This window comes from Emericellopsis cladophorae (assembly GCF_022114955.1).
Source record: "Emericellopsis cladophorae strain MUM 19.33 chromosome Unknown NODE_119_length_23109_cov_37_534891, whole genome shotgun sequence".
NCBI classification, from domain to species: Eukaryota; Fungi; Ascomycota; class Sordariomycetes; order Hypocreales; family Bionectriaceae; genus Emericellopsis; species Emericellopsis cladophorae.
This window is the reverse complement of record NW_026251044.1, coordinates 1-23109: the sequence shown is the minus strand read 5'-3', so window position 1 is coordinate 23109 and position 23109 is coordinate 1. Positions and strand designations below refer to the sequence as shown.

At 52.2% G+C, this 23109-nt stretch overlaps 4 protein-coding genes across 4 annotated transcripts; 3 read left to right on the top strand and 1 right to left on the bottom strand.

Moving 5' to 3' along the window:
• Positions 1 to 7830: 7830 nt before the first annotated feature.
• J7T54_003525 (Telomerase-binding protein-like protein) lies at positions 7831 to 9592 on the top strand (the record flags this gene model as incomplete). Its single annotated transcript, XM_051510539.1, has 2 exons — positions 7831 to 8852; positions 8920 to 9592. The coding sequence occupies 2 exons, from the start codon at positions 7831 to 7833 to the stop codon at positions 9590 to 9592; spliced, it is 1695 nt and encodes a 564-aa protein (XP_051358573.1).
• Positions 9593 to 14014: 4422 nt separating this feature from the next.
• On the bottom strand, positions 14015 to 14884 carry J7T54_003524 (ankyrin repeat containing protein; the record flags this gene model as incomplete). The annotated part of the gene is made up of 2 exons (XM_051510538.1): positions 14015 to 14819; positions 14874 to 14884. The coding sequence occupies 2 exons, from the start codon at positions 14882 to 14884 to the stop codon at positions 14015 to 14017; spliced, it is 816 nt and encodes a 271-aa protein (XP_051358572.1).
• A 4656-nt stretch (positions 14885 to 19540) lies between these two features.
• On the top strand, positions 19541 to 19807 carry J7T54_003523 (uncharacterized protein; the record flags this gene model as incomplete). The annotated part of the gene is made up of 2 exons (XM_051510537.1): positions 19541 to 19676; positions 19731 to 19807. 2 exons carry the CDS (start codon positions 19541 to 19543, stop codon positions 19805 to 19807), a joined length of 213 nt encoding a protein of 70 aa, XP_051358571.1.
• A 1155-nt stretch (positions 19808 to 20962) lies between these two features.
• J7T54_003522 (uncharacterized protein) lies at positions 20963 to 22114 on the top strand (the record flags this gene model as incomplete). Its single annotated transcript, XM_051510536.1, has 2 exons — positions 20963 to 21043; positions 21347 to 22114. The coding sequence occupies 2 exons, from the start codon at positions 20963 to 20965 to the stop codon at positions 22112 to 22114; spliced, it is 849 nt and encodes a 282-aa protein (XP_051358570.1).
• Positions 22115 to 23109: the final 995 nt, after the last annotated feature.

Genomic DNA, 23109 nt, shown 5'->3' with positions numbered 1-23109 from the left:
GAGGAGGCAGAGACGCTTGAGGTGCAGGTGATGGAGACTCGCAAGACGAAGCTTGGGGCGGACCATCCCGACACGCTATCAAGCGTGGCCAACCTGTCGTCGATATTTTGGAACCAGCGCCGGTGGAAGGCGCCGATCTTCTGGTTGAGCCTCGGCGTCGGGGTAGCAGTTGTGCTGCTCACCGTGGTCTCCCGCTGACGCTACCTATCTCTCGTATCTGAAACTCCGGACCCGTTCTGGGCCTCTATAACCCGGCCGTGGCATGTCTGGATCATCCTGGAAGGGAGGCAGAACGACCGTCCCCTGGCTCTACACATTCGACAATCGTTCGCATCGCACCGAACGAAGTCAGTGTCTGTCACCGAGATGCCTCGACGCTCCTCTTGCGGGCACAAAAGTTAGTCCAAGCACTGGCCTCCCTGCGCGCAGCGACTGAAGACCTCAGGGAGAATGGTACCGCGTCATAGCGGTGCCCGACTTTCGCTTCCGGAACCCCATGTGGACGACCGATTCCAAGGAGAAGAAGGCGCTTTCGAGGCATTTCGCCCTAAGATACGCCCTGGCTAAGGTCCGCAAGTGGGAAACAGCCATGGTGCATGTCTACACGATGCCTTCGAAGGGGAAATCATCAGCAAAGGGTTCGTCGATGGATCCAAGCCTCTTGCAGACCTTGGAACACAATGGACATTGCTTTCAGCGCCGGCTTTCTTACCGCAAAACGATCCTGTGTCTGGCTTGGATCCAGTCTTGCTTTCGCTGCCTGGCCTGGCACCACTACACAGATCTCTAGTGGAAGCGACGTTGATGATGGGAAGGTCAGTGCGCTGAAGCTGTATTCCATATGCTGCCGGTCAAGGAGTGTTGACTTAGTCCCCTCCCGTTGGCTTGATGGGCCCTTGTTTAGGCGCACTTCCTTTTTCCTTGTTTTTCTTCCTCTGGTCTTGGGTTTTCTGTCCTACGCCCTGTGTCTCGAGCCAAAAGGAGACTTGAGCCGGGCCAGCACCATAATTCGATCGATACCTTGGACTAATGTTGGAGAGACTGACCATCGTTCGGGGGCGCAAATCCAAGTATAGCTTTAATGCGTGGAATAACCTGCTGTTTCTTGTTTCTCTTCCTTTAGATGCGTCATCCGAACACGGACTCTCATGAGAAACTTGTCGAGTGTATAGCTGTTTCTTAATCGCGAATAGAAAGCGGCTATCAAGGCGTCCAGGGGCCTCCATGCAAAAATCAGACTAGTTGTTAATCTGCTCATCTGCTTCCTCCCAGCTGACGTCGGACCTCGCGAAACACCTGGATATGTCCTTTTCACCGCGAACGTTGATTGAAACCACGATCTGAGTCTCCTCTAGTGAGTGTTCACCAGTCGCTTCTGCGCCACAACATCTGCGATCTCACACTCGAGTTCATCGCCCCAGAATATGCTTAGGTAAGATGTGATGTTCTGGACTGCATTCCCAGTGAGCTTGTGGAGCCTCGTCTTCTTCTGGCAGAGTGTCCATTTAAGGGTGTGAGGTGGGCAAGAAGTCTTGCTAGGCTCATCAATGACATGACCGGGAGAAGAAACGCCAAATTCATAATCCTCGGAAAAGATCCACTGGCTGGGACCACACGCTTCGAACATAGAAACGGAAAATATTCTTCAAGCAGAGGTTCATCGTGAACAGCTACGAAACGGAACAGCTCGGAAACGGAGGCAGGAAGGAAAGGCATTGGTGTTTGTTAGGCAGATTCCCTTATTTTCACGCTCTTCCAAGGGGGTGGTGGGGCTGGCAACCCCACCAAGCGCGCGACCTGGACAGTGAAGATCATGGCGGACATCAAGGCTAGCGGTGAGGTCCCGATAGATGGGAACAAGAATAGGTTGGAGACAAATAGTTGCCAGAGCAAGAAGCTCCTTAGACATGTGTGACAGCTTGCAAGCAACTAAATCGAGCCTAGAGCAGTTTCGAAAAGTCAGGCATCAGTGTCCAAAAGGGGTGGGAACAGACGCCGCAGGGGTGAACTTAGCAAGGCAATACAGGGGGACCAGTTTGACGATTGTCGCGCTACCTCTCCCGCGTGTGATATATCCCGGCGCGCACTGTAGGGCTCCACCGCGTCCAGAAATAGCTATTCTTACAATTCATTGCATCACAGGAAAGCGGACACTCGTTTTGGACCTCACTGTAATGATATCTCTCAGATAGTGCTGCCAGCCACACTTGGGTTTTTTCTTCCAAATCCTGCCGCGGTCAAAGAGGAAGCCCTCCGGAGCGAACACAACAGGGCATCCGCAATGTAGGTTGAATATCCTTTTACAGCTCAGACACGGCTATTTGGGGACAATTGACGAAACTGATTGCTTATAACGCAGAGGTCACCCGCTGCATGGTCTTGAGAGGCTTCTGGGAGTCTTTCAATGCCCATTAGAGCTCCTGTTTGCTGCCATACGATGGCAAAACTTAGCTTCAGAAGACGAATACTTCGCCGAGTGCGTAAACAACCATCCCGGCACACGCCTTTTCAACCCGAACCGGCGCAAAGCGACCAAGGTCGACCTCAGACACGTGATCCTGATCCGCACGGTAGCAAGACGGCTCCTGACAAGCGCGTCGTCGACATGACCCGGGCCTTGGGAGTGCTCCGTGGCTCGCTGGCGCACCACCGACAGATGTCCGATGATATACTCTCTCACCTTCTCCTCTTGTTGCAGAAAAACGCGCAAGGTCTTAAAGAGGCTTCTCAGCTTTGCGATGAGCTCGTGTATGAGGTAAATAGGCAATGGCGAGCGGGAATACTCCCTGGTACGGCTTTCTCCCCGGCGTAGAAGACGCTCCGATTCCTCAGTGAGACTTGTAGTAGTCGTCAGGAAACAACTGCAGTCATCCAGCTGGGTGCCTCGAATCCTGGTCCTCCAGTCTTCACCCACGAACCTCTCAGCCCTAGTTCTCTACAGTCACGTTCAAATTCAACGACTATCCTTATTGTATGATTGAATATTCATTTAATTGCAAACATCATTTGGGACTGTCACGTTTGCAGCATCGGTTTCAGATCCACATGGGCGTTAGTCGTCACCTGCTATTCACAACCATTTTAGGAGCCTAGCAAATGATCCAACGCAACACCCCAACTACAGCTTGGAAGTCGACAAGGCAAATTGTCTCTAGAGTTGGTAACTTTCCTACCAAAAATATTGTAGGCACCTTGTCGCCATGGGCTACATTGAATGTGGCCCCGCCAAGTATAGCTGCTGCCTAGATTGTTGGTAATTCAATTAGACAGCCAATAGTGGGCAACGATGAGGAGTTGCCTGAGACGAAGCTTACTGGCCCCTTGGCTTGGCCTATGGTAACTTATGTCATACCGACTTTGTCCATCCTGTGGTCAATTACCCCACGCAATCTAACGAGACTATGCAACAGACAGCACTGAGACTTCTAGCGCTGCTCAACTTCGAAAGGCTTCTCCCACCACGCCCGGATGAAACGTTCAAACCAATCCATGGCTGCTACATGTCAGACTTCTGTCTTCATCTGGAAGGGCGGTTACTCAGCAACCGACGTGTCATTATGACTCGTATGGCCTCGTCTTTCCGCCGTGCGGTTGGCCCAAGATGCTTCCCGGGTATGGGTCGCTTCTTTTGGGTTATTGGAGGAGACGAACCCCTCCATGCGCTTGATGGTCTTTCGGATAAGTACTGGGACAATAAGGCCAACTTGGGACTGGACCACAAGGGATCATGGGACGGGGCTTGGAATGAGTTGAAGCGAAATCTAGATCTCTGTGATGGTAGGAACGGAACAGGACATGGCGATAGTCAGCAGCACGATGGTCAGCAGGAAAATGGTGACGATTCGGACGAGGAAGATTGGCTTGTTATCAAGATGTAGGCTACCTGCAGGCATAGTGTACCAGGGAAACCTGACCCAGGCTGTATTATTATGCTTCTTTTTAAGATACCGAAATGCAATGACCAAACGAGACTCTATTTGAACTCCTTCATCTTCTAATCGAGTTACCAGTCGCTATCGCCTGAAGCAACGATACGCGCCGAGGTTCCCTCCAGTTGGCCAGATGCTTTCCGGTGACCATGAACACCCTGGGGTCCGTCGGTCTCCATGGCTCAATCACATAAAGCTAGACGGCCTTCTACTTCTTGTCTGGTACTTTGTCTCTTTCAACTTTGCCAACCATCAGAGAAAGGTCGGTGAGGTTCACGCTGCCTTGTCACGGTTCTGCAAATGCTAATGGCATCTAGGAGAAACTGCAATTGTACGAGCTCGTGCAAGACCCCCATCTGCAAAAAGCCATGGCCTCAACCCGTGGCAAGATTCCTACGGACCCAGCAGCTTACCTCGAAGCGTTGATCGTGGGTTTGACCGCCTGGCTTGAAGGCGACCGACTAAGTATACTGCCCACCGGACTTGAGGGCCATAATGACGAGTATAACGGGTCTCATCAAGACATTTGCAATGAACTACATGGGTTCATGAACGAGGTTGGAAGTAAGCTGGAACGACTTCAAAGGGAAAGAAAGAGAGCTCTTTTACTCGGTCAAACTGTGGAAGCACGAGAGACACCACTGGGTTATGAACAACTACTGAAACATCTGGAATTGGCCACGGAAAAGGTGCACATGATTGCAGAAGACCTGCTTCGTCGCGGATACAGCACAGACATTGTGGAGCTGCACAACGAATTGAGAGAATTCCGGGACAAAACAGAGCATCTACTGGCCTTGAAAACAAAGGCAACACCCGAAATCGACGCGGCCGAATCAGATGCGGGTCAAACCACGCGACCACAGACACCTCTGGATATGTCGCGTGCCACGAAACGCCTTGTTGCACAGAGTCCCGAGAAGCCGGCCCGGTCTTCGACTCTGCGAGACACCGTAACAGTAAATCGCCGCCCGACTAGGATCCCTGAAGCTGCCCATGGCGTGATGCAACCTGGGGGCGCAAAATGATTGACTGCAGTACCTGTCAGCCACTACGTATCCGTATGGAGTACAGGCATGAAGAAGAAGACGGCTATATGCTAGTTTAGTGCGGTGGATCTGAGCTTGGTTCCAGTCCTCTGTGGACGTATTGCTTGGAATAGTAGGCAAGAATTCGAGTACGTAGCCCGTCACTGCGTGGAAAGTGATGCCCAACTGCGCGCGAAATTTGGCCCAGACATGAAACAGTCACTGAAGTAGGAAGATGTACTCCGTACTTCTGAGACTGAGAGCAGGGCAAGCCCCTCTTTGTCGGGTTCGTCATTGCCTGGCACTGGTGCGCGCAGAGCGCAAGTGATGAAGACTCGACTTGATGCGGAGAACGGCCGTAAGGCCTCGCACGCTGATCCCTAGAATATCAAACGACGCGATTGTGTTATTTTCGTCGGTGACGCCTTTCGGCAGCGGGTGATGACAGTTGGTATAATTAATTAGTGTGTCCGGCAGGACAAGGCGCCCCCAGTCTGCATACAATACCCATCTCTTTGACTGTCCGACACGTGCAGAAAAGCTAGGCTAGGCCATGAGTACCCATTGACGATGTGGCGCTTGTTGTTCTGGCGCATCGCCTTGATGTGGATGAGCTTGTGGAACAGGCCCCAGCAAGATCTGCCATGATGCCTGGGTCGAGTCCGCTCGAGAAACGGCAAACAAGGCCGTCTTTGCCTGCTTCGCCACTGTGCAATTAGCGCGTCTGATCGCGTCACACATCTATATTGGTTCACCCCTGACAACCACCACCGATCATTCGCTTCTTGTTCTGCAAGGCAACTACTGACTTGGACCGTCCGCATGAAGATACGTCAGTCTCGACCACTCGACGCGGCCAGGAACAACGCCTGAACGTCATTGGTGTCGGAGCGCCTTCGAAGGTGCCACGAAGCCCAGGGTGCTAGAATTCATTCTCCACCCCTGTACCGGCCAGCTCGAAGCTTGGGAGCCAACGCGGATCGAAGCGGCGCTGAAGCCCTAGGTCAGGCCTAGAAGAGAGGTGCCTCCAGAGCACACGAGGATCGGCACAATAGCCTCATTGTCTCCGCTGGCCCAAGTCCAACTGTCGGCCGGTGATGCGCGGGGCGTCGAATATGATCTGGCTGCCCCATTAACGAAAACAAGGCTCCGGGATATCAAGACTACGTGCCCGAGCTAGTTTCCCCTGTGCATTAGGTTACATCTACTGCAGCAATTGAGTCATATCTCATAAAACGCTACTATGCCAAGCTAATGTACAGGGTTAGCTAGTCTGAGCTGCGCCTTCGTGTCCCTACAGTACACCCCCTGAATGTTTGTGTGTGTGTGGGGAAAAAGGGGCCGGGGGGGTGGTGTCCTTACCCCCGGTCTCGTAGCTGCTTAGCAAACATGCGGACTTTAGCTGTTTGATTGGTTTGATCGAATGAACGAGCCGCAGCCACAGACTGATTGATTGAAGGCCTCAAAATGCCTGATCTTTTGACTGTTGGTTGCGAGCGAAGAATATGGACTGATTAGCCCGCAGCCCTGTTTGTGAGGCTGCGTCGGGGGTTGGGATAAGTGGGGCCTTGGACATGAGGTCTTGGGCAGGCGAGGCTGCGTTGCATTGTTAGCTTGCATGCGTGATCGAATATCACTTCCAAAGTTCCAATAGCCTCATTCTGCCATTTGTCGTGTGGTTCACAGGTGCAGGATAGCAATGCGCTTTTTGTAGGCACAGACCTGTACGGCGCAGTGCATGATGTGAACAGAAGATTCATTGCGAAGGGGTTCCCATCAGCACGCGACCCCTGAAGGCCATTTTCAAGTGGCTGGAAGGCGACACATAATAGGCTCGGAACATTAGCGAGGCGGTTGCCTGTTGAGGTTACGACAGGCACACCTGATCTCAGGTCTGGTGATGGGCTGACGCCGACTACCCTCTCCAAGTAATCGATTCCTCGTTCGAGAGTGCCGCTGTGACGGCATGTCTTTGAGTGAATGTTCAAGGCCTTCGACACTGGACGGAGAGCTGAGGAGGTCTGAGGACTGGAAGAAACCGGGGCGCTTAGACTCCTTGTCGGTCGAAACATGGACCAGTGAGACGTGCCTTCCATTTTCTAAGGATAGAAGTGAGGCCGAAGTAGATCTATGTAGTAGAAACGCATATTCAACGCCCGGTACCTTAGTATCGTTGCAATACGTCGATGATCTGTCATCTGCAAGCACAGTAATGCTGGCACATGTGGAACGGCTAATGGGTGCAATGTCGGTAAGATATGCGGTCACAGATCGCCTTTTTTTTTTAGATGTACACATAGTTCGCATTTGCGAACCACTCTACTCGGACCGGGTATACTCACGGCGTATAAATAATCAAGAACGTGCCCTCCCTAGACCACTTAAACACCAGACATTCGCTCGCAGTGGCCTGGATCGGCATTCCAAGTGCACATCAACCCGTGTCGTCCCATCCAGTCTTGTTGACTTTCAATGCGCTTTAGGCTTCGCGAGGGCGAAATCGATTGCGACTACTACGGCCCTTGAGCGAGACGCTCTCCTTTCCGATAATTCCCGCCCACAAATAAGTCTGAGCCGCGGCCACGAGGTACGTATTGCGCTCACTCCAGCCAAATCTCTTCACAGGCAACGCACCTTCATGAGACTGGCCGCCCCAACCTCTTGCAGACTTGGTCACTAGCTTGCTCACGCGCTCGCTGGGCTGACGGGAGAACGTGAAGAGACCCCCAGCTGATTCGCAGCCACGCACCAGCCACCAGCTTTCGAACCAGCGCCTTTGTAAACTCAACTCGTAGTAGGTCTATGAGTCGTAGAGCCGGCCTGCCAAGGTCATGAGCGCCCGAGATGCGAGGGCGGCGGCAACTCCAACGGACATGTCACAGGACAAGCCGCAGATCCCCAACAGCGTGCAGGAAAAGGAACCGTTCACCACGCCCATGACCCCGCCGCAGCTTGCGGCCGAGGTGACCAAGATTTCCAAGATGATTGCGGACGGTCAAGAAAGATGCACGAAATGGACCGCTTCCAAAAAAGCGACACCCGACGCCAAGATCACCGCCGAGGAATGGTATTTACAGTGGCTTGAGCATCGGGCCCTGATAAATAACCACTACGACTTGCTCATGGCATGCCAAGACCCAGCTGGGCAGAACACCCTCACATATATCCCCGTCGAGAGGGACATGCCAGCCAAGCTGTGGCAGTTTGGCATCTACCAATACCTCGAGCTACTGCGGACTCGCCTGCCCGACGCGTACGAACCGCTGGTGTGCTTCCTGTACACGGCATACGGCCTGTTGGGCTTGCTCCGAGAGACCAACCCGCTGTTCCAGGACACCTGGACAGAGTGTCTCGGTGATTTGGCTCGCTATTGCTATGCGGTTGAGAACAATGAGGAGGTCCGCGAGCATTGGGAGGGGGTATCAAGGACGTGGTACATGTACACCTCGGACAGGCTGCCGCACGTCGGCAGGCTATACCATCACTTTGCCGTCCTCAACCGGGGCTTCGTGGTGCCGCAGCTCTGCTACTGGGCCAAGTCGCTGTGCGTGCCGCTGCCCTTTGACGGCACACGCGCGAGCATCCGCAAGGTGTACGATCCCTTGTTCGCGCAGGCCACGTCGGAGTGGTTTCAGCGCGATATACAGTCAGTGACCACCACGGGCGGCGCAGAGCAGCAGGCTACCGGCGACGACGGCGGCGACGCGGACGGGCGGGGTGCAGCTTCCTCCTCCTCCTCGGCCAACGCGATCCATAAACATCGCATGGTTGATATGACGTTTGCGCTAATCCTTGGCATTCTGTTCACGGGGGAGCATAAAGATCAGCTCGACGAGGCCCAGGCGTATTACCTGCGCAGCCTCGACACCCACATTGCCATGATGTCCAAGCGTTGGTTGGAGAGTGGGCGAGTAGCTTTTTATTCTTCCTGTGTGACCTGTTGGCTGACCACTTGGACATAGGTACCAAACAGGCATCGCCATCACTTGCAACCTGCTTGGGTACTGGCATGAGAATGGCAACAAGTTTAGGTCGCTCGTCATGCCCGACTATCTCAAGAAACCCACTGATCCGGCGGTGGAGGACAACGAGGCCACACGCGCCGAGTTCAATGTGTCCCTGAAATTCCTGACCCAAGTCTACGAGATCGCTATCCGACGCACGGGGGACACGAACATATTACCCTTTGCACACACGATCCTGACCTTTTTACTACACGTGTCCAAGTGCCTAGACGCCATGGAGCGTATAGCAGAACGTTTCCCGTGGGACCTCACTGCCGACATGCTCAACTACTGGCTCTTTACGGCCCGGAAGAACAAGAGCAACCCGCAGTTTCGGTTTGATACGTTCCCGGGCTCGAACAGCGAGCAGCCCATACGACCGTTCCCAGAGGACTATACCATGCGCGGACTGTGGTACACGGACGACTACTTCCCGCCCAACTGGTTCCGGAACAGCAAGGTGGAGTTTGAGGAGCGCTACTTTGAGCGTCGGTCCCTCGTTGACCTGCGCGTGGAACGCATCCTGTGGATTGCGACGCAGCTGAGCAAGGCGGGCGATTGGTTGGTGCTTGATGCATCTTTGGAGAAATTCGGCGCTGCAGAACGATTTGTATTGAATGCCAGTGCGTAGGGTAAGAGGTTCCGGAGGGTATGCATTCAAATCTCACTACCTATCCCGCGTGTACGTTCAGTCCTGCAAGCCAGTGCGTGGACGCTATTGTAAGGCTACGGGCATTGATGCAAGGCGAATGCCCGCTGCTTCGCTTCGAATGCTAGTCGAACCACATGAGGCTGGGGAAGATAAGTCACCTGCTTCCTTCAGGTGGATGAATGCCTTGCAGATGATGCATGTAGCGCATGTCGGTAGGCTGTTGCGGTTGTCATTGTCAATAACAGCGTCACATGACTATCCGCTGTACGAGTGAAAGTGCACAAAGCATGAGGCTGTGGGTTATTATGTTGCTAATATAGATTGGACTTTTGTAGACTTACATTCGACCTGCACATATTCGTACGCCTGGTCTTCCATAGACGCCAATGTACGTTCCCGTAGCATGGAAAGATTTCTCGACTAGACTATTATGCACGTCGATTGCCTTATAGATTATAGGTGACTGGGGTATGATTGAGGCCACCGATAGACCTATTGTGATGCGCTGTGGAGAAGGTTGTTCAAGTGCCTTGTATTATTACAAAAGAGATAGCCGTTGAGGCTCTATTTATCATGAAGCTATTCTTTTAGAGCATTCCTTCTTTAGTTGCTGTGTTCCGGGTCCTTTACCTTCCGGTCTTACTATTTCGGGTTCTCACCCTTTTGGTGTCACCTTTCCACCGCCAATGGCAGAATCTCAATCGAGCGTAGCGTCGCTGTAAGGTGGGCTCATCATCACACCTATGAATGCGGCTCTCATAAGTGCAGAGGGAGGCTATGCTAAGTTGCGATTGTTGTTCCGTTCCTTGCATCCAAGTCTATAATTGTTATTCATGATACATTGGCTTGAGTTCTCACAAAGTCCGTTTCTGGGTCTGAGATCCGGCTGCGTGTGGTATCCTTTTCGAGACTAGAGTTTTGCCAGCATGAGCGTGGGGGCTTCTTTGCTCGGTCCGAACGCCGTCAACTCATCAGCACACACCGCAACAGCTCACTCTGCTCTCAATGTCCCGAGCCCGCCACCATTGCGCCGCCCTTCTCACACTCGTCCTGGGCTTCATCTTTTGTCGAACACAATTGCCGAAGATAACCAGAAATCCGGGAGGACTACATCTCGAGATGATTAGAGAAGGGTTTGAGTGTTACTCTGCGTCGCGTATCATCAAAGTTTTTTGAGACAGTCGCGAGAGAACTCAGTGTGCATGCGCTGAAAATATAACTGGCTTGCCCCATGCGCAGTATGTTGGTTTTGCCGCTTGTGCACCATCAGAAAACGCGGAGCCAAGCCCTGAGCGTGCCGCCCCGTACTTGATGTTCCTCTCACTCCTGCTTCTCGCGGCTTTGGCTTCCAGCAGACCCGAACAAGCAGGCCACCTTAGCCGGGGTAAGCAGGCTACGGAAGTCTAAGAACAGAGACCAACATGCAGCTTGGTGGCAGGCCGAGCTGCCTAGCGTCAAAAGATATAGGGATATAGGCCTGGAGGCGGCCTCACTAGTCTGCCCAGAAGAACTCAACCTCCCACGCCCAGTACTACATAGCCTACTTGCCGCTAGGTCAGGACACGGCGACTTTAACTGGTACCACCGCAAATTCAACCACGACGATAATAACCCCTGCTCCTGCCGAGGGCTCCGAACCCCAGAACACCTCGTCTTCTGTCCAAAGACGAGACGACTCCAGGCGCAATGGCCGACCTTCGACCCACGACCTCAAAGCCCCAGGGAATACTGGCACAGACTAGTAACAAGCCCAAAGGACTTTGCGAGCTTTGCCAAGCTCACTAAATTTTTCACGGATATCTGCCCGAACACATTCAGACGCCCCCATAGGGCACGCTAGGCGGACAGCCTAACCCCTTTTTCTATGCACCAGACAACATAAGACCGAGGTCTACGCACGCGGTCACCTAGATAGATAGACAAACCGGGCACGAGCTCGAACGGAGGAGCCAACGGATACGGCTAACACGCTTATTCCTTTTGTAAGGTACGATTCGCAGGATATTCTCCTGGACATTCTACGAGATAGTCTTCTGCGCGCCACATACCCCATGGGAGGTCCGGGGCGCCTCGCGCCCCCTCTGGCGTTAAATATAATAATAATAATAATAATAATAATTCTCGCGGCTTGGGTAGTGATACCTGGCGTCTTTGCTGCCTGCATAGCGTGTGTCAGCTGACGCTTTATTACAAGCAATAGCGTCGCGAGCGATGCGCCCAATCAGCCTTATTGCCCTCAGTATCTGGGTTCAGTTATGGTGTGTAACTGGGGCGTGGATTCTCTAACCAGGCTCGCTGTCCACACGCGCATTAAGCAGGGGTCGGCGGATTCCAACATCAGTTGGTGATGATGCGCTGTCCGAATACTCTCCTCAGGAGACATGTTGGCAATGGAGAACGAAACGATGAGCTGCTATTCCAGGACATCTAGCGCGTTGCGTCTTTATAAAAGAGGAAAAACAAAGTTATTCATAGAAGCAATTACTAAGTTGAGAGCCGGCTAACCCGGTCGTCTAAAGTAGAGACAGAAGCCTTCGTGTGACCGTGATTTAAGCCCAGCTTAAATCGACTCAGGCGAACGCATCCGCGCATCGATTCAGTAGCTTCTAATACCATTCCCATACACTGCCAGGTGTGGACGAGGTTGTTCATGCTCATCAGCGTGTCGGGATGGTCTGCCCCAAGCTCATTCGTAGGTGAGTACGGAATACATGTTGGCTGGTTCTTCACAGAGCCATACCAAGGTGAATAGCCGGCTTGTCGATGTCTTTGTTTTTGTAGCTTCAAGATCATGAGCAATCAGACGCGCATGGCAAGTAGGATTTTCGGGTTACCTCAAAACGGCAATAGCTCCAGGGTCCATCATCAATTCAAGGGAGGCGTCGATCTCAAATCCAATCCAACGCTTCGCAAAGCAACGGAGGATTAAACCGTGCGCAACCTTGGAGTCCATACGCGTTAGTCACTGTGCACATATTGAGTGGGAAAGGGAAGGAGAGTCGGCCTTACGATCAGGATATCAGCAGCTCCTCTCCCATCCATGGAAGCTTTCTGAATCTGTCGGACCTCAGAGATGAGCCTATCCAGTCGGTCCGTTACTTGTTCTTTCGACCTAAAAACAAGTTGTGAGCGAATGCATCGATCAACTTACCAGGTAAGACATACTCCCCACCCTCGCATCCGTCACTCCAGATGTTCCACTCTTCATCTTTGTCCAGCCCTCGCGTCCTCCTTAATTCTTTGATTTTGTCAATTGTGAGCCCTTCATAATGGCCGTAATCCCATTCCTCAATCTCATTTCTGATTATTCCCCGTTCCGCGGCATCAGGCACTAGTAAATCCAGGGTTTGTTTCGCCCTCAACCTCGGACTAACGTAAATTGTCCCAAGGCCCTGGGGGTCGATGAGCTTGCCTGGGCCCACAGCTTTAGTTGCCGCGTGAGAAACCTGTGCCTCCCCCTCCTCGGTTAGGGCAATATCTGTTTTGCCCGTAAAACGGCCTTTCTTCGCCCATGTTGTTTCTCCTATGGGTAAAAGTGCGTAAGACTTGATTTTTATTCTTTGAGGAGATTTAACGCATAGACTTACCATGCCGTACAATGAATACGCGCGGTGTTGACCTATCTTGATCAGACATGTTGACGTGAGAGTTGATTAAGCTGAGCTTTTTAGCTTATGAGTTAGCGGAGTCGAGCTTTTAAGGGATGCGATTAGTTTCCCCGCACGTTATTCAAGAAGTCACGTGCTAATCATTACATAATCGCGCTGGCATTTCTTCAATCATCACGTGCTTCTTTTTGCTGCAACCATCGAGGTAACTATAGCACTTCAAGATGGACTAGTCCAGCTGCGCCAGCTCAACCGCGCAGGCAGGTTGCTAAGTAACAGCATTGGCTCAATGTTGAGCTTCAGGCACCTCCGCAATTCTGCCACTATGCCAGTCTCGATTCGTTGGCTCAGGCTGTTCTAACTCATTTGGTACGTAGATTAACGTCGCCGCAGCTAGTAGAATGGTGCCAGATGATTCGTCAGCAGTGCAACATTGTACAGGACTCGATCAGAATTACGGGAATTGGCGCCACCTTGCATCAAGTAGACCGTGTTTTAGTTTCACGTTTGAGGCTGCTCTACTGCTGGCTACCTCCGTTGTTCATTTGCTCACGGCGCGGGTAACGCCCTATTAATGCCAGTGTAATATTTCAACAGTGTGGTAAAACTCTATCCCGCGAAGAGGTTTTCCCAAAAGCGCCAAGACCACTAACTATATCAGCAAGTTGCGAAGGTCACATTGCAATCGCCTGCTAAATTGATCGTGAGGAAAAGGGGCTGTGTGAGCCGTGCGTGAAGTGGAACGTGCCACAGGTATGGAATGAAATTTACCACTATGGGGCTTCCATCGACCCTACGTATTGGGGAGCATGGACTGGAACGCGTCCAACAGCGATGTGTCGTAGTCTTCTCGCCGGCACAAAGCCTCACGACTGGCGGTCAGGTCGTCAACGTCGAGATACTGAGATAGAGATGATGATGCGACAATGGACATCGTGTCAACATCCGCGTGCTTAGCTATTTCTGAAAGGAGCGGAGGCTGCACGTGGCCAGTCGCCATGTTGGTGTTCCAGTCGGCGAGGGCTTTGAACACCACGTGATTATGTTTGAGCATCGCAGTGGTGAGCGGTGAGCGACCTTCGGGATTACACGTGTTGACCTCGGCACCGTAATCAAGAAGAAGCTTCACCATGGCCGCCAGGCCGCCAAAGCTGGCCGACGTAAGTGGGCTGCTTCGAGCCAGACGACCTGGCATCTGCGGGTTAGGATTCGCACCAGCTTCGAGGAGAATCTCGAGGGCCTCCATGTTGTGGCTGTCCACTGCATGTAGAACCGTCGTACGTCCAGCAGCATCCATTGAGTTTACTTCGGAACCATGGCTGATCAGAATCCTCATATCATCCAGTTGACCTCGAGCGGTGGCCCAATCCAGCGCGGTGCGTCCCTGGGCATCTTTCATCTTGGAAGCTTTTGGATTCCTCTCGAGCTCGTCCTTGAGTCTCGTCCCAGAGAGGCCGAATATAATATTGTGGGGAAGGGGGAAGTCTTGGTCATCGATCCAGTCCCTTTCCCCGCTCAGCCTGATGCACGAAAGCTGATGCAGGTCCTCGTAGCTGCATTTACGGCGGAAGGAAAAGTCCCACACGTGATCGTATGACCTAGGGTAACATTATCGGTCAGCAAGCTCTTGAAGGAATTGAGATAGGATATACCTACTCGTCATCTATGACAGCCCCTTGGCTTAATAAGAACTTGATTGTTTCATGCTGGTGTAGCCCTCCGTAAAGTGCCCACTACCCTTATGATTAGCTCCTAACGAGTTTTGCGCGGGCAATACGTACTCTTATTAGACTGAAGCCTCTTGTGCTGCTGACATCCTTGGGAGACGCTAGCTTGTTTTCGAATAACGTTTTGAGCCCTGCAATGTTCCCGTCTATTGCATAGGTGACTGAGAGTGCCGTGTCTGGAACAGTGTTCCATGTGGGAAAGTGAAACTGAGGCCCGAAAGAATCGGCACGCATGTCTACATTAATGAATTAATAACGCGACATTCACCAAATCAGTGTGATTAAAGGACTCTACTCAGCACTTACATGCCAAAGCCACTTCCCTCGAGTAGCTAGGGACGTTTGGTGAATGGGTTTGTGATCCTAGGCCCTCCGCTTGTGGACATGACGGCTGGCGATTGCAAGCAGGGGTGGCTGGTGAACTTCGTGACTAAATTAAGTTATTCAGCACGGATCCTTCAAGCGGTCATATCTACCCGGCGAGGGCGGAAGGGAGGAAAGTACCTGTTCAGCATGGATAGGGGTGGTGAGAGAGGCCGCTGGCTGGTTGGTGATAATAACGCTCGAAGCAGCAGCATGCGGAACAGTGATAGTTGTATCGGCAATAACAGAGCGGGTTTTCTGAAAGGTCTTATCCGGCTCTGATGCTGCAAAATTGACGGGATCAGGCTGTGTGGCCTGCTTACAGTGCTGCAGAGCTTTTTGAACTGCTCGAGAAAGCATCTCAAATGGAATTCTCTGCTGAGTCATCCGTGTGAACGTTTCGACAAGATAGATTGCAAGATCATCGTCCTGCGTAATCGAATCGAGCCCGGTGTAGTGGGAGCACAGCCTCTTCGCCTGTCTCGAAAGGTCGCGTCCTGATCTTTTCCGTGTTTTCGCCCTCCCTACCGAGCTCCCGGAAGGTAACCGCCTAGCCACAGGGGCGGTTGGTGAAGGAGCAGTCTGCAAGGACAGCTGCAAGGGCAATGGAGGAAGTGACTTAGATGTGTTTTCCATCCATACTGACGAAGATGGAGGTCTGTGGGAATCGGGCTCTACTGGAGAATGTTGCGTCTGCAAGGATGAAGATAGAGCTGATGGCGAGACCTCGGTAGAGGAAACATTTCGTAACGATGGAACTTCGGAAGATGGCGCTGAAGCTCCTGTCCTGTCAGCTGCCGATGAGTTGCAGAGTCGGGGCTGAGGCGAGATACAGCCGGTCTTCGCCCTAGTTGATGCCAGAGACGTTGTTGGGAGGGGTTTTCTGTAATATCCAGCGATAACCTTCGGAATTTGCAAACCCGAGCCTTTGTCTCTTTCCGCGCTGCTCGCGAACGGTAACGACGACAGGAGGGTTAGCGCGTTGCCGGCTATATGCCTTTGCAAGGTCTGACGTTCTTCATAGGAGTATGTGTCTGAAGGCGCTGGCAACGACGGTGAGACGTGGAGTGGAGTTTCGTGGCCGCCATTTGCTTCAGGTCTTGAGGGTCCCACTGATACTGAGGCGAATGACGAATGTTGATGGTCCGCCACCTGTTCGACCGCCCAACCTTTGCGCACAAGGAGCCCGAATTTGTCCCAACCAAAACCTTCCAATGGCGCGATATCAACATTTGGAGGTGTGCCTTTCTTGAGTTTTACCAAATCCCAGTTCTCAATCGGATTAATGTCGTCTCTCACCTCGGGTATTCGTCCATCCGTTGCTCGAGCTCTGTGGTAGATGCAGCGGTTCAATATAACTACCGCCGCCTCCCGTTGCCGGATGGTTCTCGCAGCTACACGGAGCGTATTGCAGTATATGAGTGGTCTCGAAAGAAATTTATAGTGGCGTACGAAGTCGTCGCCCCAAATCTTGCTCACAGTGGTCGTGGCCACGAGGCGCTCGTGGCCAGCGCTAGAAATCCGTTTGAACGCGACCCAATCCGCATCAGAGCATGCTTCCGCCGTGAGATGTTCTCGGAAGAGGACATCGTAACAGGCTGAGACCAGTTCTATCTCTGAAGTAGAATTTGTGAGGTTGTCCCGGATTGCCTCACAATGACGCCGTTTGTCTTGCGACCGGAGTTTAGGGATCGATGCACGGAAAGAGCGAATAGCTTGAGCGTGCTTCTCCGGTAGCAATTTGAGCACGTGTTCCAGGTCCATTTTAGGATCAGGCACCGGCAGAAGCCCGGAATTGGCACTGCTCTGTCGGCGCTGCCTTGACATTCTGCATACGACAGCTTTGAACCGTGCGATCGTGTGGAGGTCGTGGGAAATGGAGGACGAATATCAGACGAAGAAGCACAGTATGTCAGATTTAAGTCGTCGCTGCAGTATCACCTCAGGCGCATGGACAGCTAAAGGCAAGGATGCAGGTTTCGGGCCTATCGCAGACCCAAAGCGTGTGACTAATGTGACAAGGTTTTCTATTGGTTTGTTCCCTGCCGGATCGCCACTCAGACCACCTGAATCGGTAAAAATGGGTGGTGAGAGGTGGAAAGTACTTATCGATGCATTTGGCTGTTCATTCTCACCAGTCACACCCAGATTTATCGATCTGTACTTTTGAGCCGGGCGCAGTACTGTTCCATCCGTCGTCCTCCACCCGGTGATGAATTTACTTTCCTAACACGGTGCCTAGCGCACCTTTGACAGTACAACGTTACACACAGCCTGAGGATGGGGGCTACGCAAGATTATTCTGCAACGGTTTCTTGTTACCTGTGCCACAAATCTAAACGTCGCTAAGAGCTAAGAAGTCCAATGCTTATCGCGCCATGCCAATTGTTCAGGTGATTATTTGCAGTTCAGCTCACAAGCCGTGCATAACCAACATGTATTCCGTGGCGCGGCCGTGCAAACGGCCGCCGTATGAATCTTTGCATTGATGACTAACATTGAAATTTAAAGGACACCAGCGCTCCTGGCCATCTCGGGCACGGACTAGCCGAATGAGGCTGCACAGTCCGAGGTGATCACGAAGTATCTCAAGGGGGGCTAGAGATCTGACCTGTGGCGGACAGGTCGTTGGTGAAGACAGGGGATGTCAAAGTCGCCTGTTTAAAATGTTTTACCTTTTCCTCGAGTCAAACTATCACCTTCCCTCCTATTTTATCATCGACAGCATCTGTCAAGCGCGACTCGGCACGCCTTCATCTTCTAGGCAGCGTCAGCCGCCATCCGAACGTAGGTGTGCAAAGTCAAAGAGACTTAGTATCTTACTGGTATCCAACTATTACCAGTAAACAGGAATCACAGCTACAGTTGCCTGGGCGAAAATTCTTTACCGTAACGCTTCACATATTGTAAGACACCGATACCTTCTTCCTATGGCTGGACAGTGGTTGACCCCTTCAAGTTGTCAACGTCTCAGAAACTCAAAACTGCAGTCCAGGTTGCTCGTCGTCACCTTGCTGACTTCAGCACTATCCAAACGATGCCTGCCGACAAGGAAGACAATCCCGACCGGTTTCGAACAAGATGACATCGGTCACTTCCACGTGGGGGATCGCACTGAGAGTTCTTAGTGAGCTTACCCTTTGTAGCAGATCAGGGCGGTTCAATTTCCTCTGTTGTCTTGGTGCACGGTCGATGCGGGGATCAGCTTGTGCCTTCAGGATGACCTGTCCTTTCCAGCAAGCAGACAAGCATAGTGATGCTACCTTCAGAATGGCACATCGGAATTCCCATGCAAATTACCGGTTCTTCTCTACTTGCTGTGAGGGGCGGACCAGAACTAAAAACCTTCTTTAACTGGGGCTTTCTTCAAATCACTCCCAGAGACAACTGTTGAGGGCATCATAAAATCAACGATCGCGAAGATTTCTTCGTTGTCGTCCAGCACCTTGCGGCGGCAAACTTGCCCGTGTCGTTCAGAGCCTTCCTCTTTGAAGAAGATGTATTCATTAGAAGGCACCCCATTCCCTTTTAAGGTCTGCACCGGAAGACTAATCCGTTCGCACTGTTTACGGAGATCTAGATTTATCAGTATGTGTTGCAGGTACTCCAGATTTCTGTTTTACCTCTCCAGTCCTTCTCCAGGAAGTATATTATCTTCGGCATAGTTGATGTGCAGAGACCCCGGTTATGGGTAAGAGCCTCCCGTCTCACCAGGGTGACAGAAAGCGCAGAAGGTTTATGAAGAGTTTTGACTCTCAGCTTTCTGTTCAGCTACGGATATACCGTAATATATGGCAAGAGTGGCTTCCATGAGCTCACATCAACGCTGCGGGGTATGGTCAGGATTGTTTGAATGCTGGTCACGCCGACGCCCCTGCATACGCACTGAATTTGTTAGGCCACGAAGGGCTTGGGGAAAGCGAGATAGGAGCAAATGAAAGAGATGTACGTGAACATATCCACCAGAAAGGTGAAAAAAGGGCGGGCGGCTAAAGGTCTACCGGAAAGACCGCGCGTGGCCATGCATAGCCTTGCTAGTTCAAGTGGCGGAGCGGAAGAGGAAAGGGGCAACTTCTTCGTTATGTTGGCCGGCTTTCGGGCTACAGGGAAAGTTGAAGCAGAGGGAAATATCATGGATCGCAGAGGAGAGGAAAACAGGATAAGTAGCCTTTACGTCCGGACGAAGAACGGCAGACCTGTTTCCCAACAACCATCATATGCTTTAGATCATGTCGACCAAACAGTCCGAGAATCCCTCGATCCAGGGCGAGGACGGAAAAGACTCGAGCGAGACGGAAGAGAATCCTCCTCAGGAACACGACGATCCTACACATGGAAGCAGTTCAGGGGGAGACACCACGAATCGTAAGAGCAGATACATCAGTATGTTGTAACGTCACAGTGCCTAACCTTGAACAGATAATCCAAAAATCCCCAGCTTTGAGGCTATGAATGGCGTGGACAAAGTAATCAAGTTTTCCGGGTCCCAGAACTGAATTACTCTACACAGATTGACACGCAAATATAATCCATGCAAGTATCTGTCCAAACCACAGTACTCCCGTTGAGGATGAGGATAAATTGAATCGTCCATACAGCCCACTGTCCCTCGCTTAAGCCCCTGGCCCTCAAGAATATCAAGTGTACCTCTTGTGTGGCGGGAATGAGGATAGAGAGCTTGTTCTCTGCCCCTTTCACTGGGCCTGACCTGTGATGGATTGCTAGCTCCCTGGCTCCAGCGTATTCATCTTTCAGAACACTGACTTCCATGGTGCATGATTGGCCCATTGACGAAACGCTTTGAGTATTCAGACGGCAACACCATGGTGTGTTTTCGCTCTTGGACTCAGCATCCCGGCAAAGTCTCCTCACGACTCGGCGAGAGCAGAGTACGCGTGAACTATTCCACCTGAGCCTCATCTGCGGCTTTCCTACAACTTTCATTCACCACTTTTCCAGATGCCATCGGATGCACAAGGTTTGTCAATCGAGTTTGTTGTCACTGGAAGTTGTGCGCACTACCGGGGGACATGCAGACTGAACATCGCATTTGACGCTTTCCCGGAAGAGATCGCGTCGCAAATGACGCGATCTAATCAAGCTTAGCGTGCACCGGGAGCATTTCGTTCCTTGTAGTCATGCCCCACTAGCGCGCGGAGCCGCTACTCCCCGGCTCGCCGGAGGTGCATCCGCTGATTAGGATTGCTAGCCCACGAGTTGTGCTGTCTTAGCTTCTCAGTGGCCAGCACATACCAACCGATCGCATCACATTCAGCCCCCTTGTAAGCCCGAGTTGCTGCGATTGCTTCTGCATTGCAGCAAGGATACTGATGAGCGGCATTGTCCAAGTTGGCTGTGCCCCCAGTTGAACATCAACACCCTCCACTGCCACCTAGGTACGTTTCTCATCATGAAGCACGTTCATTGCAGGTCATGCGGCAGCAATAAAGCAGGGGTAGAAGGATATAAAAACGCCAGCTGCTGCGCGTCAGAACTGCACTTTCTCCTTTAGCTGCATGTCATTGCCGCATTTGCCCCTGCTTCGTTGACCAGCCTTCTCCTGCAGTATTCAGCAAGAATTCTCAGCTCTCGAAGGACAGCCAGCAGCCAGAGAAAACACTGCTCTCTCCGAAGTCGAGATCGTGAGAGCCATGGAAGCGCGCGAAAACAAGCCTTCGCTCCTGAGGCACAGGTGGGCCAAGGAGAAGGACGCCATCCTGACCGAGCTTCGAGTGAGTGGTACGAAGTGGGAAGATGTCTCAAGGCATATACCTGACAGAAGTGCTATGAGCTGTCGGCTACGTTGCCAGAATCATCTTGACACGCCGCCTTCCCCGGCTCTGGCACCAATTCTACCTCCACAGGAGCCACAGAGTGTCAGTGGGATCTGCCTACCTAGTTTTGCAGAAATAATGACTGGTTTCACCCCCTATGGCCCGCAAGGCAACACGCCCGCTGCGCAAAGCGCCGTGGCTGGTTATTACAATGGGCATCGTGAGGCAAAAATGGGTACTGAAAGTACCAATTACCAACAGACCGTGGATTCAGCCCCAACCGACTGTACTGCACAGTCGCTTTCCACATCTTTCGCATCGCCCTTCGACCTGAAGCGCTCCCAATACGGGATCACACACCGAGAGCAGTTGGCCTTTGACAAACACATTGAGACCCCCATACGGCCGTTCATCTGCGTCTTCCACTACGCTGGATGCAACAAGACGTTCTCAAAGAAGAACGAGTGGAAACGCCACGTGCTGAAGCAGCACATCTGCCTCGAATACTACCGCTGCGACGACATGAAATGTACCGCCGCCACACGATCCGGGACCACGTGTCGAGCCAACAACCTTCCTGCTCACGGCAAAGTCTTTAGGAGAAAGGATTTACACATGCAGCATGTTCGCCGTATGCATCTGTTGAATATCAACGCCCATCAGACGCAGGAGGCCATGACCGAGCTGCAGCAACGAGCGCTGCGCACGCGTTGCCAGCTTCCTTTGAATATGACCTGCCCCGCCGAGAATTGCGATCTTGTCTTCTCCGGAGACAAGGCCTGGGACGACTGGATGGAGCACGCCGCTCGGCACCTCTTGGCGGCACACGAGGGACTGGAGCCCGAGGTCGGATTCGGCGGCTCCCAAGACACTTGCCTCACGGAGTGGGCCCAGCATGCGGATGTCAACGTTGCCAGGAGGGTTCAGGGAGGCTGGGCGCTGAACGACCCCTTACAGGACTGCGATTTGGTCGTGCGCTCCAGTCCCAGCTCGAGCGTTTGCGATGAGGATGCCAAAGAGCCGGCCTAGCCTTGTAGAGACCACGCAGCTGGTTCACGCAATGCGACCTGTCTGCCTACATTGTCTCTAATTGAATTACCTCCACTGTCAATTATACGACACATGGTTGGAAGAATTGAGCGATAGGGTGTGCTATGCTCAACAATAGTGGGCTTGGGTGCATCGGAAGGAGAATCAAACATGCTTGCCGCCTCGTCCAGCCTACGGTGAGTGCGAAGGTTTCTCATCTTGAAACAATGGCCGCACAGCGTGCAAGGAAACCTGGGTGGGTTTGCACTGTGTTTCCTGCTCAACATTAGTCCTTTCAGTGTCTGAAGAAGGGCTAGACAGAGCTACCCCCTCATTGATGTGTCTTCTCAAATGTCCTGCATGTTATTCATATCAGGCTATTCAATCATCCACTCCGTCTGTGAAAGATCCACTGTCAACTCGCTTATCAGAAGCAGACCGTGACTGTTCATGACCATCCTGTGATTCTTGCCGCAAGCGGCTGGCTCTTGTGAGCAACCTCTTCCCAGGCCTCTCGCTCCGTTTATCTTACGGTCCGTGATCTACAGAAAGCTCGTCTGCAGAGGTATCAGAATCATAGAAGGATGGCGCGTTGGATCTGTGGGTCGTGATCGATGCTTGTCTGGTCAGTTCCACTGTCTCAGCTGCAGATGCTTCGCTCAAAAAGCCCAATCCTAAGTCATCTTCCCAAGGGCATTGATGCAACGTGAATGCCCGCTGCTTCGCTTCGAATGCTAGTCGAACGACATGAGGCTGGGGAAGATAAGTCACTTGCTTCCTTCAGGTGGATGAATGCCTGTTACGACCTGGTCCCTCGTAACCCCCTATAAGCAGCAATTACGCCTGTATTGGTCGCTCGTCATTCGATCAATGCCTGATCTTTTGCCCATGGCGCAACGGCTTAGGCGTAGCCGTTACAATGCCTTGCAGATGATGCATGTAGCGCATGTCGGTAGGCTGTTGCGGTTGTCATTGTCAATAACAGCGTCACATGA